The 17,896-nt window shown below is 34.3% G+C and overlaps 1 protein-coding gene across 5 annotated transcripts in view; it reads right to left on the bottom strand.

Moving 5' to 3' along the window:
* Positions 1–719: 719 nt before the first annotated feature.
* LOC126726123 (probable pre-mRNA-splicing factor ATP-dependent RNA helicase DEAH9) overlaps positions 720–17,896 on the bottom strand; it is a 36,039-nt gene continuing 18,862 nt past the window's right edge. For 3 of the 5 annotated variants that reach the window (XM_050431242.1, XM_050431241.1, XM_050431245.1), the window contains 16 exons: positions 16,692–16,761; positions 16,411–16,506; positions 15,214–15,319; positions 14,596–14,642; positions 14,407–14,490; positions 14,252–14,305; positions 10,420–10,520; positions 8,971–9,061; positions 7,502–7,666; positions 6,918–7,007; positions 6,360–6,431; positions 5,757–5,855; positions 5,371–5,457; positions 2,299–2,352; positions 2,057–2,136; positions 720–1,295 (listed from right to left, as the gene is read on the bottom strand). In XM_050431242.1, the coding sequence (XP_050287199.1) occupies positions 1,148–1,295; positions 2,057–2,136; positions 2,299–2,352; positions 5,371–5,457; positions 5,757–5,855; positions 6,360–6,431; positions 6,918–7,007; positions 7,502–7,666; positions 8,971–9,061; positions 10,420–10,520; positions 14,252–14,305; positions 14,407–14,490; positions 14,596–14,642; positions 15,214–15,319; positions 16,411–16,506; positions 16,692–16,761 (1,444 nt within the window). In that variant the 3' untranslated portion in view covers positions 720–1,147. The remainder of the gene's footprint in view (positions 1,296–2,056; positions 2,137–2,298; positions 2,353–5,370; positions 5,458–5,756; positions 5,856–6,359; positions 6,432–6,917; positions 7,008–7,501; positions 7,667–8,970; positions 9,062–10,419; positions 10,521–14,251; positions 14,306–14,406; positions 14,491–14,595; positions 14,643–15,213; positions 15,320–16,410; positions 16,507–16,691; positions 16,762–17,896) is intronic. The other 2 variants (XM_050431243.1, XM_050431244.1) reach the window with 2 other exon arrangements.

Below are 17,896 nucleotides of genomic sequence, written 5' to 3'. Positions count from 1 at the left end.
TTATCCTGCCTTCCCTTCCCTAGTTTCTGAAAATCAAAGTCTTAAGTTGGGACTCATAGTTGATTTAATTTTTTAATTATAGCACGTTTGAGGAAGATCACGAGCTACCTAATCAGATTGCTTAAATTTGACTTGACCGACTGGCACTGGCACATGTTATCAGATTTCTTAAATTTTTCTTATCCGTATGGCACTAATCTCTGTGAACAGGCGATGAATCCAAATAGGACACCAATTCGAGGCCACAAAACTAATTTAATTTACCACACTTGCATTCAACCGAATGAACAAACAGTCCATTTGATTGGTGATCGTAGATTGTGCATAAGGAATTTTCTAAGGTATGAAGTAGGTTCTGACTAAATATTATACGATGTAGGTGGATGTATCGAAGTTAGATCAGGACAAGAGAACCTTGAACAACACAATTTATAATATTAAAAAAATAAATAAATAAATAAAAACAAACAAACAGTTATCGGTCATCCCCGAAGCTTGGCAACAACAAGAGCTGAAACCATTACTGGCAAAAAGATAGAGATCAACCGGTTCAAGGAAATATAAGCTCTAAATTCATTTTTCCGAACCAAAGTTGGGGGAAAAATGCATATTTACATTGCCTGCAATTCTTCATACTTAAAAAGTGTAGTACATAGAGTTCAAGTTCAAGTTCAAAGGCAATTTGCTACTTTTCAAATGTTTGATACAAACAAGTAAAAGAGTCTTAAAAATTGTTAGCATTGCTCAATTTACTAAATATGTTCCCCAACACCCTTTCTCAGTTAAAAAGCACATAAAAACATAAGCATAATGCAATAATAATTCCTCCATTTCCACTCAGAAAAAAAGAAGGGATCACCCAAAGATATGGTTATCATTCAAACTACCATTACTTTATCGCACAAACCTCATTCTCACTACTATGGACAAAATTAATATTTATGATGAACAAGAGGTCAGCTTAAAACCAATGTCAACTAGCCCTATATGTTACACACTATATATCAAAAAGAGATGAATATAACAATGGCGATTTAGAGTTCTCAAAATTAATACATATATTTTCAAGGAAATTCCTAGGTTACTGATCTAGGCCATACCAATAGCTTCCCCCTGATCCATTGCATAAGCAAATCAAACAGCAAGGTCAGTGACCAATAGCATTGTGTGGTTGATGCTGGTAAAAATGTGGGGCAGCCTCCCTTAGCCAAGAAGGATCTATGGAGATGACATTGCGCATGTACTGCCGATCAGTTGAGACAAGAGAATGGAATATAACCCACTTTGGGTTAACTCTGCATGATGAACACATATTTGAGATGAAATAACAGCATGTGCACAACACATGTACAAATCAGATGATAATACATTATGGATGAAGCACATAAAAAGAGAAACAGCCAATAGGGTTGCAGCATGGATCAGACAGCAAAAACAAATGAGAACACATAGATACATACAAAAATTATTGGTGCGATTGAAAAAAAAAAAAACCATGGGGTGAAAGAGCTTCCTAAAAATTGAGGAACCTTTGTGCAAATATATGAGAAATGACTACCCTGTACTCGAAATAGCAGCAATCTCTGAGAAGATAAAATAAATAAGTTAAGTGCGTGTTGATTGCCCTCTGTTACTCTTTACTGTAGGTTGCCATAAGCAAGTATTCTAATAGGAATGCATATTCCTGTTACTCCATAATTGAACTTTTATTAATTATTTAAGTATGCACGAGAAAAGAATGGGGAGCTTCCCAACCCAACCTATACCAAAAGAGGATAAAACTAGCAAAATTCAAGGTCCCTACCTAAGCCATTCTCTGTAGCACTAGATTCCAGTGTAAGATCAGGAAAACTAATTATCATGTGAAAAGCATGTGGTGACATTTGAATATTTTTATTTCAATTGCTACATAATAGTACAACTAAAAAAATATGCATAAAATAAATAAATAAATAAAATTTTTCATTTTCCCTTTATTAAAATAACCAAAAAGAGAAAAACCATAAGTTCATTAATACAGTATCAAGTCAAATATCAGACCAGTTTCTGTACAAACCTGAACAGCACAGACGATGGGTGAATATAAACCTCCTGAGAGCCTCTGACAGTCTTATACATCCCACTGTGACTGAATGCCTTTGACAATAACATAAATTTATCAGGGGGATCACTCATAAAAGTGTTGAAACGAAATGGCCGAAATAATGAAGTTTTACAACTAACAGGAATGAACATAAATTCATATGTCCAAAGAGAACAAGGTGCATTGATAGTTAGTCTGATAAGGAAATTACTCACTTCTAAACGACACGCATTAGCGAAAAAGCCAGCAGTAACTGCCTTTCTTACTGCCTGGACAGGAAAAAGACAATAGAACATTAACAATTTCAAACTACTCAGAATATGACAAAAAAAGGTTTTTTGATCTTCAAACTTCAATTTTAAATTATTCAGAATGACAATTTCTAAGTTCTAAATAGAAAATAATTTGGAAATGAGGAAAAGCCAATGCTGAATAGAACAACTAGCAATCCTAAAATTGCACATTATATGCCACGTGTATATAGGCTAAAATTACAAGGTTTGGTCAAAACCCCGGTCTATGCCCTTCAATTAATCTCTTAATATTCCTCTCCATTTCAAGAGTAATGATTAGAGATTGGAGAGTGAATAATTAATAGCATACCACCTAATTACCAGCTATTATTAATCCTACCATCATTTTACTCGGTTTGATTATTACTATTAGTCATTCGGTTGAGCATTTTTGGCTTTTGTCAGATTTGTTCTCTTCAAAAACTGATTTATTGCCAAGCACAATTGAAGGTCTTGATACAATAAGGAGAAGATGACGATGATGGAATTATTATTATTAAAAAGGTAACGCCATCAAGGATGCTGCTGCTTGCGAGAACAAGTGAATCACAGGAAAATTTTAGATTGATCAGTTATCATCCTTTTCAGATCATTTGAATTTCATTCTAGGTTTTAGATTTCCACCAACTTGAATGCTGAATTGCCATTAACAGTTGACACTAGCAAGCAATTGTGAAGTATAATCTCATTTGTTATAACTTATCCCTTCATTCTAATTAGTAATTATGTTAGTTTTCATCCTAAAATAACCATATTTAAAAAATAAAAATAAAAATAAAATAACTTTATTTTAGAGAACTTCCTTAATGGGTTAAGACAATCCTATGCCATCATTCAATTCTTTTTTTTCTTCTTTTCCTATTTTCCCCCCTCTAATTTGAATGGGGTGCCTAAGTAATTTATTTTAAAAATAAATAAAAGAAAACAGGGGAAAACAGAAGGAAAGAGAGATTCATGTGGATAATCGCCAGATGGTTTTCTTAAATGCTAGATAGATGAAGTTTTAGGTGAATGAATTATGAATTGACTGTGTTACTAATTACTTTGTGATAAGTAATAATATATATATAGCAGAAAAATGAGTCACCCAAGTATACAGGAGATATAACGGGCAAACAGTCAGTTACAAAAATTGCATATATCTAATAAATCAACAATAGAAAATAAAGAAAGATTCCTCAAGGCAGACAACCAGTACAACAAGGTTCTGAAAAAGAACAACATAAGGTCAAGCATAGAACTTTCAGTATCTTCAAAACTCCTGCTATTCCTTTCCCCCCAAATGCACCACTTCAAGCAATGGGGGATATAACCATACCAAGTATCGACCTTGCCAAAAAGCTAAAAGCTCAATAGATTCAAGGACCACAGGTTTGCAGCAATAGGGCAATGTAGCAAAAGGTGATCAACAGATTCACCATTACATTTGCACATATGACACCAATTGGTAATCCTTATTTTTCTATCCCTTAAAATTGTCAGTTGTCAAAATTTTAACCAAAGCTGCAGTTCATACAAAGAAGGCTACTCTCAAAGGGGCCTTTGATCTCCAAAATATTTTCCAGGGGAAAGGATGATCGCTAGTAACAGCGCCAGCACCAGCACCAGCACCAGCACCCAAAGTCGTTAATAAACACCAACCTTGAAGCCATTTTTCTTGTCTGGTTTCCAACACATCTTATCCTCCCCAATCCCCGTAATTACTGTACCATAAATGGTATCCATAAAGGTCATCAAGGACTCCAATTCCCAAGCTTGTATGGCCCAGGCAAAGTATAAACACCACAACCATTTCCCTAACAAAGCTTCATTAAAAAATATCAATCTTCTAATACCCAAACTATTTGAAGGAGGAATACAAACAGTCACCCATTTAACTAGATTGAATTTAGTCCTTCCCCCATACCATCCCATAAAAATTTCTGCTGGATTTTTTCAATACGATTAGCCACATCTGCGGGGAGAGGAAATAAAGAGAGAAAATAGGTAAGCAAGCTCTATAGAGTACTCTTAATTAAAGTGACTCTTCCTCCCTTTGGATAAATATACACATTTTCATCACGCAAGTCTCCTTTCCACCTCTAAAATTGGATTCCATATCATCCTCTCTTCAAAGATAGCACCCAAAAGAAGACCCAAGTATTTCATAGGAAGTGAACCTTGCTTGCATCCTAACACATCCAACAATAGCATAATGTTCGGAACCGCTCCCACAGGAACTAACTCTGACTTACCCAAATTAATTTTTAAACTTGAAACAGCCTCAAACCAGATGAGCACCATATGAAATAGCAACAGCTGATCAAGATCAGTGTCACAAAAAATGAGAGAATTGTCAGCAAAGAGGAGATGAGACATTACTAAAGAACATCCCTCTATACACTCCTCATTAACAGCTTTATCCAACATTCTACCCTCTGTATTCATGATAGTTACAAATAACAATAGAGACAATGGATTGCCTTGTCTCAACCCCCTACAGCTCCCAAAAAAATCACTAGGAGAGCCATTAATCAAGATGGAGAAACGAACAGTAGATAAACAAAAGAAGATCCACTGCCTCCACTTTTCAAAAAACCACAGCACTTAAGAAAAGGATGAGAAAACTCCAATTCACATGATCAAAAGCCTTCTCTACATCCAACTTTAGATAATTATGTTACTACTTAGCCAAACTCGTACTAATATATATATATATATATAAATATATTTTTTAAATGGGTACCATGCATAGTGCAGGTTATAAGCTAGTACTAATAATGGTTAAAAGCTCTGAAGCTTTTAAGTCTATAGAAGTATGAATAGCATGACATCTTCCAGTGACCAATGGGACAAGGATAGAGAGAAACAAAAAAGAAGATTTCATGTTGTAGTCTATCAAGTGGCTAAAAATGAATTGATGGTTGGTTCTACTGCCCTTTTCTCTGCAATGCAAACAAATGTTTTATAGGGAAGTATGACATTGTTCTATCAGTAAATCTCTTGGAAAGTTACCTTCATATCTCCCTCACAAGATTTTAAGACTATGCCTAATCTCTGTGCTATTCTTCGAAGCTGCCCTCTAATTTCAATCACTTTTTTCTGCACAGCATTTAAACCAATATCAACATAAACAAAACCACAACCACAAAGTGCACAAGGTAATACTACTTAAATCAAGTAAATTTAGAGCTACATTCGCACATGGAACTAAGAAAAGTGAAAATTAAACCATTTCATCAATTGGCCAATGGTCTTTGGACCAAATAGCATCTCCTCCTGCCTTAAATAAGAAGGAGATGTGAGGTCAAGGTCAAATAACTAAAGGTGCATGTGATAACAATTACCATTAAAAAAAATATTTCTTAAAATTTTTAAAGCAGCTAAAAACAGAGACACACCATGGCTTGGTAGTTCACATGGTTCTTATGACACCATTGTGAAGATTTTCCAGATTGAAGAAACCCTTTGTAAACATTTAGGAATGTCACATGGTCACCCTGCATTCATTACACAACCATTACTGAGCAAAGAAAAATATCACATATATTACACCCCAACCCCAAAAAAACAAATTATTGGTCCAGTAATGGAAGATGCATTGAGTAGATATCAGTAGTACCATCACCCATCAAAGCACCAAACAATGAGATGGAACAATTCTAAATTTTATATGTTAGACAATCATTTCAGATAGATTGTGAAAGCTCAATTTAAATTCAAATTTGATCATTCAAAAGGCGTAACCTTTTGGGTATTCTTTTGGAAGTGGGGCTCAAAAGTTTGACTGAATGTGCAGCAGTTCAAACTCAGAAATTAGATTGATTTCTTGGCACAACAAAGCATGTAGGATAAAGTATATGACCAACATACAGATAAAACAAAATTGACAACTAACAGAGGAATAAGGATTTTTTTTTTTTTTGTAAATGAAGACTAGAGGTACGGTAAAGGAATTTTTAAAGTTGTGTTGTCCAGAAAAATTGAAATTTTAAATCAAGTACCTCGGCCGCAGCAAATCTCAACTTGGCTTCATCCAGTTCCTTTTGTACTCCCCTCCCAGACACCCAAATGGACTGCCATAACACGGGTTAGATGTGAAATAAAACTTACTTGAACTGTTTAATATACCTATGTATAGTTGTATCCGTTGTATGATTGTATAAATGAATATCTTTCCAAAATACAGTATACTTCTTTTATCTCTCTCTCTCATTAGAGGAAGAAGAGAAGCACATGAGGGTCATTATTCATTAAGTGTAAGACACAAGCCCACACCAAAAACAGTACTCTAACTAATAGGATAGCTTAACACTTGATAAAGCCTTTTAACTCCCTCCCTACCAATGTGGGACAACCCCATGGGGCCTGCAGTTTTTTTTCTCTTCCTAAATAATTAGAGGAAGGAAAAGAGCAGACAAGGCCCAACATGGCTTTCTCAGTCACAGCATTTTTCCTGTGTCTGTCACTTAAAATTCAAAGTGTACCATATATAAACCTTGAACCAGAGAAAGTGATAATATATTAGAATCAACTAAGGCAAGAGGGGTAAAACAATTTACTTGGATAGAGAGAATGGCAGCAACAGTAAGAATCTCCTCTGAACACCCAAGTTCATTTGAAGAAAGGATCATTTTTGAGATCATTGGTTCCTACATTGAAATTTTCAACACACACATTCAAGTTTCATTTTTTAAATTTATCAACTGAAAAAAAGGTAAAAATCAACCATGTCAGAAACAAACCTACTACAACAAACACATCCCAAAATATAATACAAGCTCATCCAGATTACACTATATTAAAAACATAATAATTGTAAGAGAATACGTAACAACATACAGGGGGGGGGGGGGGGGGTGTTGGGAATGGGAGGCTAATATGCAGTAATAACAACTACGAGGTGAACATTTTTACTGCAAGATACAGTGGAATATAACCCCAGGCATGCCAACATTTTAGACTAATTTTCACATTCATTCCCCAAGTCCAGCAGACTGGGAAAATACTTTCAAAAAATGTAGAGGATCAAACACATGAGCAATCATACGCATCAACCATGAAAACATAGATCCACCTCATCAATAAAATTTTATTGCTTATAAAAAATTAAAAACCATGATAACGTAGTTTATTGGCAACATACTAATGGAATCTCTGCCACTTGAAATCCAGCCGGTGAAGTAAGTTTGGCATCATCATCCAACACTCCAAGAGAATACAGTACTTCTAGCGCTCGAATCATTGCTTCAGGAGATGGAGATGCTGGCCAATCAAAGCCCAAGATGTTGTCTATACCTAGGGCCTTTAACTGATAGATCAGAACAAAATAATTAGCATCAAAACTATTGCTTAGAAAATTTATAAAAAAATAAATAAAACTCTTCCAAGGCATATCATTACTATATTAAGTTCTTGCTTGAAGAAAAGCCCGGAGATCATAAGAAAAACATGACATAAAGAAACCAATTTATAACCGTCTGCCATCATAACACTTCATTTATTTCAGGCACTTGTAAATAAGAAGATAAGAAAATCCAAAGAGCTTTGGCTCAAATGACACTCCTCCCCCCATAATAAAGGATAAAGGGAGGCTACTTGTTGGTCCTGGAGTAATAAATCATTTACGTATTGAAGTTCTCTCACATAATTCTTCTTAATATAATTGTTTGTCCTTGTATTGAAAGAAAAAAAGTTTATATTTCACTCCTTTGAAGCTTAAGCATGTTGGAGGTTTTACTGACTGTTGCACAAACTACATGATAATGACAATCAAGATAACCAATGAAGGGAATAGACCTTTGCCGCAGGAAAAAAAAAACCAAAACGATGCAATAATAAAATTGAAGAATAGATAATTTAGGGGTCCGCACCAAGCAAGAGAGAAACCTCTAGCAGTCAGCACCTAGGGTTGGTGTTGGTTGTAGTCAAAACCAAACCATGCAAAATTTTCAATCAATCAAACCATGATCTTCCCCATAGGAATACAATAATATGATTATAGAGACTACTAAAACTAAAACCTAACTCTAACTGACATAGGCAAACCCTAATTCTTATTGTAATTGACTATGAAAACCTTATCCTAAATGACTTGGAAAATCCCAAATATTGAATTACCCCAAAAACCTTGACTCCGGGAAAATAAATATACTAATTAATTATTTAATTACTAAGACCTAAAATAAACAATTGACTAATAAACCATAATTGACTTCCAAAATTAAAACAAATACTTCTTGGTGCCTCCCACATCACATTCAGCAAAGGACATTTTACTAATCTTTGAAGCAGTTATGCATGAAGGACATAGAGGAGTGGTACAAGTAACTAATTATATCATAAACAGAAGTCAACCCCAGTTCAAGCTATGTCTCTCCTTCCTCCCTTTTTCATGTCAATTTATAACCACTATCATAAATCAAAAGATAATCAACACAAAAATGAACACTTCAAAGACAAGAAATTATTGCAATACGAGAGTTTCGTCAACCCATTATGGAATCGTAAAATGAAAAAAAAAAAAAGGGGGGGGGGGGGGGGGGGGGGGGGGAAGGAGAGGATACACAGTTGCACACTATGACTTATAGAACTTATTGCAATTAAACTGCATACCTGAATCACACACGAAACAAGGTTTGATCTTTGCATCTCTGGAATACCCTCAGCAGACATTTCATTGACAAAATACTCTTCAGTATATAACCTGGTTGCAGCCACAGTAGTAAAGATCAAGATGTAACTATGTATCAAATAACTGCATATCATCTCTATAAGTTCAAATAGCAACCTTTGAAACTTAGGCAGAATGCACAAAAACATGGGCACAAAAGATTAAATCATAAAAAGGTAGTAAATGATAGGCATATAAGATTACAAGGAAAATTAGCTTGAATCAGCAGTGTACACTCTAATAAAATAAATTGCTTATGAAAATTGGCAGTTATAATCAAATTCTGAAGATTTTGGAACTTGTGAACCAATAAATTGAAACAGAGCATGACTGTGCTCAGTTTATAATAATGTAAACCTAAAAATAAGAGTATACCCATATCATTACAAATATATTAAGAGTGTTTTGAAAGTTTCTACAAGCTAAACCTTTACAATCCATTTGGTTAGTGGAATCCCATTTCTTTCTGGGAATCTGATCAGATTCTCATGTATGGCTCCCAGATTAAACTGTACTTTTTCGAAATGTAACATTTTCATGGGTATCACACTTCCACAAAACGTAGAAATCTCATCACCACATTCAAACCTTGTTAATTAAAAATTCCTCTTCAAAAAATGGTGGGAAGAATGTTCAGAAACTAAAATGAACTTCTTATTTTCAATAATTCCAAAACTGCCCATTTCATGCATTCAGGTTGTCCCAATTCAGACCATTTCTTGTTAATTGTGCTGGTGGAAGCTCTATAGTACCACTAACAGCCCAGCACACCCACCCCCCCAAAAGACACAGCCGACAACTATAGTTAGCCCACATACATGACTGTTGTTAAGCCAGAGCAGAAAGAGGGAGATGGTTTCAGGCTTGGGCCAAAATAAAGCCTAGAACGCAAGATCATATTGTTATACTAAATAGTAAACAAGGGTATTTTTGAAAGTCTAGGGCAAAAGCTGTTATCATCCTAGAAAAGTTTAGATCTAACAAAACACAAGAATGTTACATTCCAAAGAACCTGACAGGAATTCGACTAGTGAACCAAACATGGGCATGTTACATTTTCAGGAAACTGATTTTGATGATCCAAGATTTAGAGAATGTGAACTTTTATGGGAATCACAGATTCCACAAACCAAGTTGCCTCTAACTAAAATGGCCTTTTTGAGTCATTTCCCATTAACACAATTGTACCTAATGCATAAGATTAACTTATTATAATGTTTCTTCATATAAAAGCATGTCATTGTCTCAATAATGTTAGTTGAAGGTACATGTGTAGCAAAGGTAATGGTACTTTTCTTGGTGCAAGTGCATTGAGTGGTCACATGCTTTAGGAATTCCTAACTGCAAAACTGAAGCATAACAAGGTAAAATATTGCCTTGAAGATAGGTACCTGTAACACTTCCCAGGTCGAACTCGTCCAGCTCTACCCGCCCTTTGTCTAGCAGATGCCTTGGATATAGGTGCCACTACCAGATTCTCAATATCTGAAATCTGCAGCAAAGTAAACCAAAAAAAAAAAGATTCAATGATAAGAAAGAGTAGACAGACATAGAATGATTTTAGATGCCATTTGAATCAATCATAATTACAATAAAATTTTTACATGCAAATGGGAAAAAATATGATATAAAATTATAGTGTAGCATGTTTCTATAAATAATTCAAAAAAGTTAAATTATCCCAACCTAAAGATGATTTACTTCATTCTAAACCAAGACCAATCATCCACACTATAATCCCCCAGTAAAAAAAAAAAACACTTTTTTTTTAATAAGCAATGAAAAATTTTATTACCAAAAAAAAAAAAACCTAGTACACCGGTGGTGTGCTAAAAGAGAAGTACAATCAATTCAAAATACAATGATCAAACAAGTGTAAGAGAGAAAACCAGCACTCCAATCCAAAAAAATACGGACAGAAGAAGACTTTAATTTCTAGGATATTCTGTTCACATCCGTCAAAACTTCTGGAATTCCGTTCTTGCCAAAGACACCACATAATGCAATGTGGCACAGCCTTCCAAAAAGAAATATTTCTATGCATCCCGAAAGACCCCTGCCAAGCCGCAAACATTTCAATGACTGTCATTGGCATAACCCAATGGAGGCCAAATAGCGGGACACCATATTCCATAGCTCCAAAGCTATAGGACATGTTACAAAAACAAAGCCTTATTATTAAAACTTTTGGGACCAGCAATGGATTCTCTATAAACTAATCAATATCAACCACGTTTATTTTTTTCCATCATTCTCTCAGTTCCAAAATCATAATTGTTGTAACTTCCTTAATTAACATGTCCTTTTCTACTACTACTAACGTTATTTTAGGTCTTCTATCTCTTTTCGATCCCTTGACTTGAATCAAACCATTCTTCCTCACTCATGCATTAATCGATCTCCTTTGCACATAACCAAACCATCTCAAGCTACTCCCCCTTCTTTGGTATCTCTTAGCTATCAAGTTTTACAACCCATTCATCTTGAATTCTTTATTTCTCCTTTTACTAGACTTACACTTTATGTACTCTGTTTTAGACCTACTTAACCTAAAACCTTTAGATTCTAAAGCATCCCTCCATACTTCCAACTTTACATTGACTCTGCATCTAGTTTTATCCACTAAGACTGTATCATCTACAAAAAAACATACACCAAGAGACTTCATCTTGATTCTTGAATGTATATAATAAGTTCATCCATAACCAACACAAAGAAATATGGACTTAAAGTGGGGTCTTTGATGCAAACCTATTGTGATAGGAAACCCACTTGTGATTCTTTCACTTGTTCTCCCATTAGTTACAACTCAGTCAAATAAATATCCTTACCCTTAATATACTTTAGAGAAACTCTATTCTTTTCTAAAACCTGTCACAAAACCTTTAAAGTGCTTTATCATACACTTTCACTTGGTCAATAAGAACTATATGGAGATCTCATTGCTTCCATGGTAACCCAAGTATAAAACCAAATTGATTATCCAATATTGTTGTACCTTTTCTTTGACTAGATTCAATTGCAATCACCATTTCTCAAAGTTTCATAGTGCGACTCATAAGCTAAATTCCACGACAATTTGTATATTTTTGATGTTGTTTGTTCTTGTATATAGGTATAAAATTATCTTTCCTCCACTAACTAGGCACTTTGTTAACACTTAAGATCTTATTGACAAGCTTTTTTAACAATCCTATACTCATCACCTAAACACTTCCAAAATTCAAGGAGTACAGTTTTTCCCGTTTTCAATCTCCTCAATGTGTCATTTATTTTGATCATACTAATTTTTTTAACAAACCTATGTTTACCATCCTCAATTGAATTTCTTGTATAAAATCCATTAAAAATCATATCAACTCTTCCATATTTCTTTACTAACACTCTTTTGATCTTCATCCTTAATGCAACTTGATAAACTCCAAGTTTCTTGTTCTCATTTCCCCTGTCATAGCAAGTTTATAAATATTCTTTTCTCAATCCATCATCCCCAAACTTGATATACATCTCATCATAAGCGTAAAATCTAGCCTCCCGAATAGCCTTTATTGCTTCCATCTGCAACACTTTATAAAAAAAAAAATTATATAAGTAATAAAAAATAATTAAAAAAAGAAGGGTGTCACCTAAGTATACAGGAAGTACATCAAGGACAATACAAATCAAATGCGTAAAGTACAAAAGTCCATAAAAAGATGAATTGAAAAAAAAAAACGAAAGCCTAACACTGCAACCCAGTCCACTTTATACTTTTATATGTGGCATTGTCTCTACATCTAGGCAAGCTTCTATAACTCTCTCATTAATTTAAGGGTTACTTGCACATCCTCATTCCACCACCAAATCTCCTTAGGCCTTAGTTGGTACTCCTTGTCCTTTCAATTCTCCAAATACTTCCTTAGCCACTCTTTTAATAAAACCTTTGATTTCATTCCACATCTTTTCAAGAGCTTCATCTAGGCCCTACTTACCTTCTTTGATCATTCTATCTTTAAAAATAACTTGTTTCTCTTCATTCAAACCCCACCATTTAAATCTTGGATTTCCATGTCAAATTTCTCTTATTTTCCAACATCTTCTAATACAAATATCTAGTCCCACCAACCTATGTTGATTGGTTATGGGTTATGCTCTCTTCTAGTCTTGCAATCTTTGTAATATCTACGATCAACTTTTCAAGTAACGATGAAAATCTATTTGGCCAACGTTTGTCCCACTTTTAAAGGAGGAATTAAGTGTGAATCTTCTTGAACCAAGTATTTACCAATATCGGATCGTATGCCATTGCAAAGTCAAAAATAGCATCTCCTAACTCATTCTTTTAAAATCACTACTATCTTTTCCAACATGACCATTCAAGTCTCCTCCAATAAAAACACTTCCCCATTTGGTACCCCTTGAATCAGTTCATCTCTGTCCTTCCAAAACTTTTGCTTAATGGCTTCTTCCAACCCTATTTGAGAAGCATATGCACTATGTTAATTGTTTCTTCTCCTAGGATAAGTTTTATTAAAAAAATTCTCTCTTATCCTCCTAATCTCAACAACTTCTTAAGGAATTTTATCCATGATTATCTCTACTCCATACCTATTTTTATCTTTTCTTGAAGACCATAATTTATATATGTATGTTCAATTCCTTTATATTAATCCCCTATCCACTTAATTTCTTGCAAGCACACCATATTTATTCTCCTCCTAATTATAGTATCTACTATTTCCATTAATTTCCCTATTAAATATCCTATATTCCAAGTGTTTATACAAATCCTATTCTCCTGGATTAACTTGTCTATCCAAAAGCATTCACCAATGTAAGGGAACCTTGCCCATTTCTCAGTACACCCAAGTGCCTATGTAGTGTGTCGCTTACAGGTAACACCCTAGTTAACCCTAACCCACATGTCATTACATATGGGAATCTAATGCAACACATTCCTAATAGGGGACACCCTAACACATATCTATATAGGATCCAATCATGAAAAGTGACAATTTTACGCTGCTCATCAACCTAATGCAACACTCCTTTGTCCAAGCCTGGAATTGGTTGTGAGAAAAAAATACAACACTCAATCATAGACACAAGTGGAGTTGGCAAGATTGATACATTTACAAGAAACAATTTTGCAAGGTGAAACATTCAAGATATGATGCGAGTATGAGAACTAATCATACAAGTACAACTACATAAATTTAAACATTCCAACAACAAATTCGTTACCGGATTGTAGAATCGCTGTTTTGAGAACCCACTATCAACAACATACACAATTCCCTGCACATAATAGAAGCATAAGGTTGGATGACAATGCACTTCCTGGTTGCTTTTAACTAATCACATCCAACAAAAACTGCTCTAGAGGGCAGAGATGTTACCTCCAAAGTTAACGATGTCTCTGCTATATTTGTTGATATCACTACTTTCCTTTTCCCTCTAGGAGTTGGAGTAAAAATCAACTCCTTATGGAAAGCAAAAAGATAGTCAGTGAATCAGAAATTTGACAAACAAAGACTCCATAGAAATCAGTTTATTGCACCCAGATACCATATTGATATATTACTAACCTGCTCCGCACGTGAGAGTCCCGAGTACAAAGGCAAAACAATTAATCCTGAAAAGGTAGATTGACTCATGATAATGTCCAACAAAACTTTTCATAATGATTTTGGTTATGTCTAATAGAATATAATCTTAAATACTAATCTACAAGATAAACATGTAATACTGCCAACTCAATAAAATCAAACTTAAAGCAGTGAAGCAGTGCAAAGAGCAAGCTCCCCTGTTCTTTGTTAATACAAGTCAATTCCGGTGGTTCATGAACCATGGTATCATGTATTGTAATATGATCATGTGAATACCAATCAAAGGAAGAGTGAGGAAGCAAAATAATAATAATAAATGGACAATACCAACAGAGGATGTGGATCAGTTACAATATTATGACACAAAACCTCAATTGTATTTAATAAATACAGAACCATCTACAAATCATGGAGCATCTAATAAATCACAACATACAGACACACACACATACACATGGCCGCATGATTGCATATAGACACAAACATGTACACATTATAAATATAGCTTGTGTGTGTATTTCAGCAAATTACAACTACTTTAGGATGTATACATGTAGAAACTACAAAGTCTAGACATAACTGCTTTGTCATTCGAACCTGAAGATTTCTTTCCATTGCTTTGAGCTTCCTCATTAAGCAACTTGACAGCAGTATCAATATCATCTCGACCAGTAAGAAATACCAGAATATCACCCATGGGTTCCTAAAAGCAACAAATACAATTTAGACGATAAATATTCATGAAACAATATACCACTCTACGCATATTAAGAAGGCAATCCTCAACTAGGAAGAAAAAAAAAAAAACGCAGCATCTCATCAACTTTCACAATAATTTTTTTATTAGTAACTTCCACCAAAAAAAAAAAAAAATGAAACCATTGCCTACAAGGTTCTATGTATAGTCGCAGCTGGGAAACACATGGACATGGACACCGATAAATAACTATGGTCAATAAAGAAGAAACAAGCTTTCAGGGAATATAACATGGTACATCAATTTACAATTCATTCAATAAAAATAATAATAAATAAATAAAAAAGTTCAGAGGACTTATGAATCCTTGGTAAGGAAGTCAATCCACAGTACAGTTCATTTGTAAAATTAAAGATTAATGCATTGTGGGGAGAAAACAATTTGGTTCCTCCAGTTTACAGTTTAGTTATGACCTTTCTTATGTAGTTCCTTGCTGTAGGAGCATCACCCTAAGCATATGTCACTAGCACAGATTCAATGTAGATCTGCTGCATATGTGATGTAATGGTAGATCAAATCGATGCTACAACTTAGTGTATGAAGTAGCAAGGGGTTACACCATACAATTTCAGTTAGGAATTTATTTGGAATCATTCCAAGGCAGCACCACCAAAGGACATGAAGCTTACACGAAGGGCGCACCTAAGGCACCAGAGGAGGAAAAACTAGCAAATGCAAAGAATCAAGGATCTTTAAGAAGGAAAGAGAGCTGGTTAGACATCTAAATTGGAACATGTACTTTTTCTGCTTTTTTTCCTTCCTTTTTTTTTTTTTTTTTTTTTTTGAAAGGGACACTCTAGTATGCAGCAAGTGTACTAGAAATCCTTAAAGCTAATAAGCTCTAGCTAAAATTTGCACTTCCTCCCCAATAAAAACAGGCATAAGTGAGATTTTAGGTTCAAGACTCACTGGGTGCATGTGTGACTTACCAATCCAAAATATAAAGATAGCAAGATAGAGAGAGAAAGGGACTAAAGAGAGAGAGAGAAAGAGAGAGAGAGAGAGAGAGAGAGAGATCTTAAGAAAATTATGAGTACCTGATTATGAATTGATAATACTGTTGAAACAACACCCTGAACATAGTCCGAAACAGGCTCCTCAGCAAAATGAATTTGTACATTAAACCCTCTACCCTAAAAGTTAAGCAGATTACAATGATATATCAATTTTATATCCATAAGAAATCATAATGTTACCTGAAGAAAACTACTGTAGTTCTGTAACAAAAATAATGATTAAATGAATTGCCATTCCAAATTAGAAAAACCAGGAAGGAGGGTGGGCAGAGAGAGAGAGATAAAATGGCAGTACAGTATACCTCAACTGATAGGATCGCAGGTTCCATCCTTGGTCCAAGCTCCTCACCTTCTAATCCTCGACGCCTTTTGCTAGTTACAGAAAAATAATAATAATAATTTTTTTCAATTCAGATAGTCAAAAAAGACAATATGTTTGTTGGCCACATACTAAGGAAAACAATTACTGTTGGTCAACCTAAGTTGAGGCAACAAAAAAAGGAAAATCAAGATAATTTTGGAACAAAAAAATATGAACCTATACAAGAATATGATGAAGGTGATAACATGTATTAATGAAAGCATATGAAAAATAACAATAGGAAGCACGCTTTGGCAGTAACAACTAGCATACTTTTACTTTCACTTAATAACTTTTTGTACAAGCCAAGAGCCAATAAAATACAATAAAAAGAATCTTATAGCTCACAGGAACTTTTTTTATAAGTAATAATATCCATTAAAGAAAAGTGCAAAAGGGGCACAACCCTAGCACACAGGAAGTACACAAAGGAAAAACCCAAGCAGGGAAAAAATAAAAATACAAAAAAGGTTAACAAGAACTCAAAAGTTATCTAGGTACTCTAAAAATCTATAGTACTAAATAGGACCCCTTTACACTTTATATGAGTGGGCTACTTTGAATGGTCATCCCTTCTCTAGTTTACTAGATTTTTTGGATTCTTATAATATTTTGTAATCTTGATACATTTCTAGTACACTGCCTAAGAACAGGTTTTTGTTTCTTTTTTTGATTAGTAAAATTTACTTACTAATCAAAAAACAAAAGGGTTTTATTGAAAAAGGTCATCGACCTTATGTTTAAATGGAGGAATTGATTTTGTAATCATTCACCAAATATTTTGTACCTTGTTCTATTATGTTTGATGTGAACTATATGGATGGAATGCAATCAACACACTTACAAAGATGTGAAAAGTACAAGGGTTCAGTTGTTAGCAACCTTCACTAGTTCCTTATATTATTGGTCTCGCACATGGGGTTTTCTGAATAGTAATTCCATAGTGTTGTTCATAGAGCCCCCACATTTTTTTATACAATTTTTTCTTATTGTAATTCTTTATGATTCTTCATGTCCGTTGTACATGAAGTAGTCTTTTTTTCAGAAAAAATTTCTTAACTATCAAAAAATAATAATATCTATTTTCTTTTAGAAAAATATAGTTAATTACCCCTGTAAGTTACCAAACTCATCAAAATGGGTGTA

The sequence above is a fragment of the Quercus robur genome, chromosome 5, assembly GCF_932294415.1.
Source record: "Quercus robur chromosome 5, dhQueRobu3.1, whole genome shotgun sequence".
In the NCBI taxonomy this organism is placed as follows: domain Eukaryota; kingdom Viridiplantae; phylum Streptophyta; class Magnoliopsida; order Fagales; family Fagaceae; genus Quercus; species Quercus robur.
The sequence above is the reverse complement of the archived record's forward strand: the minus strand, read 5'-3'. Positions and strand labels throughout refer to the sequence as shown.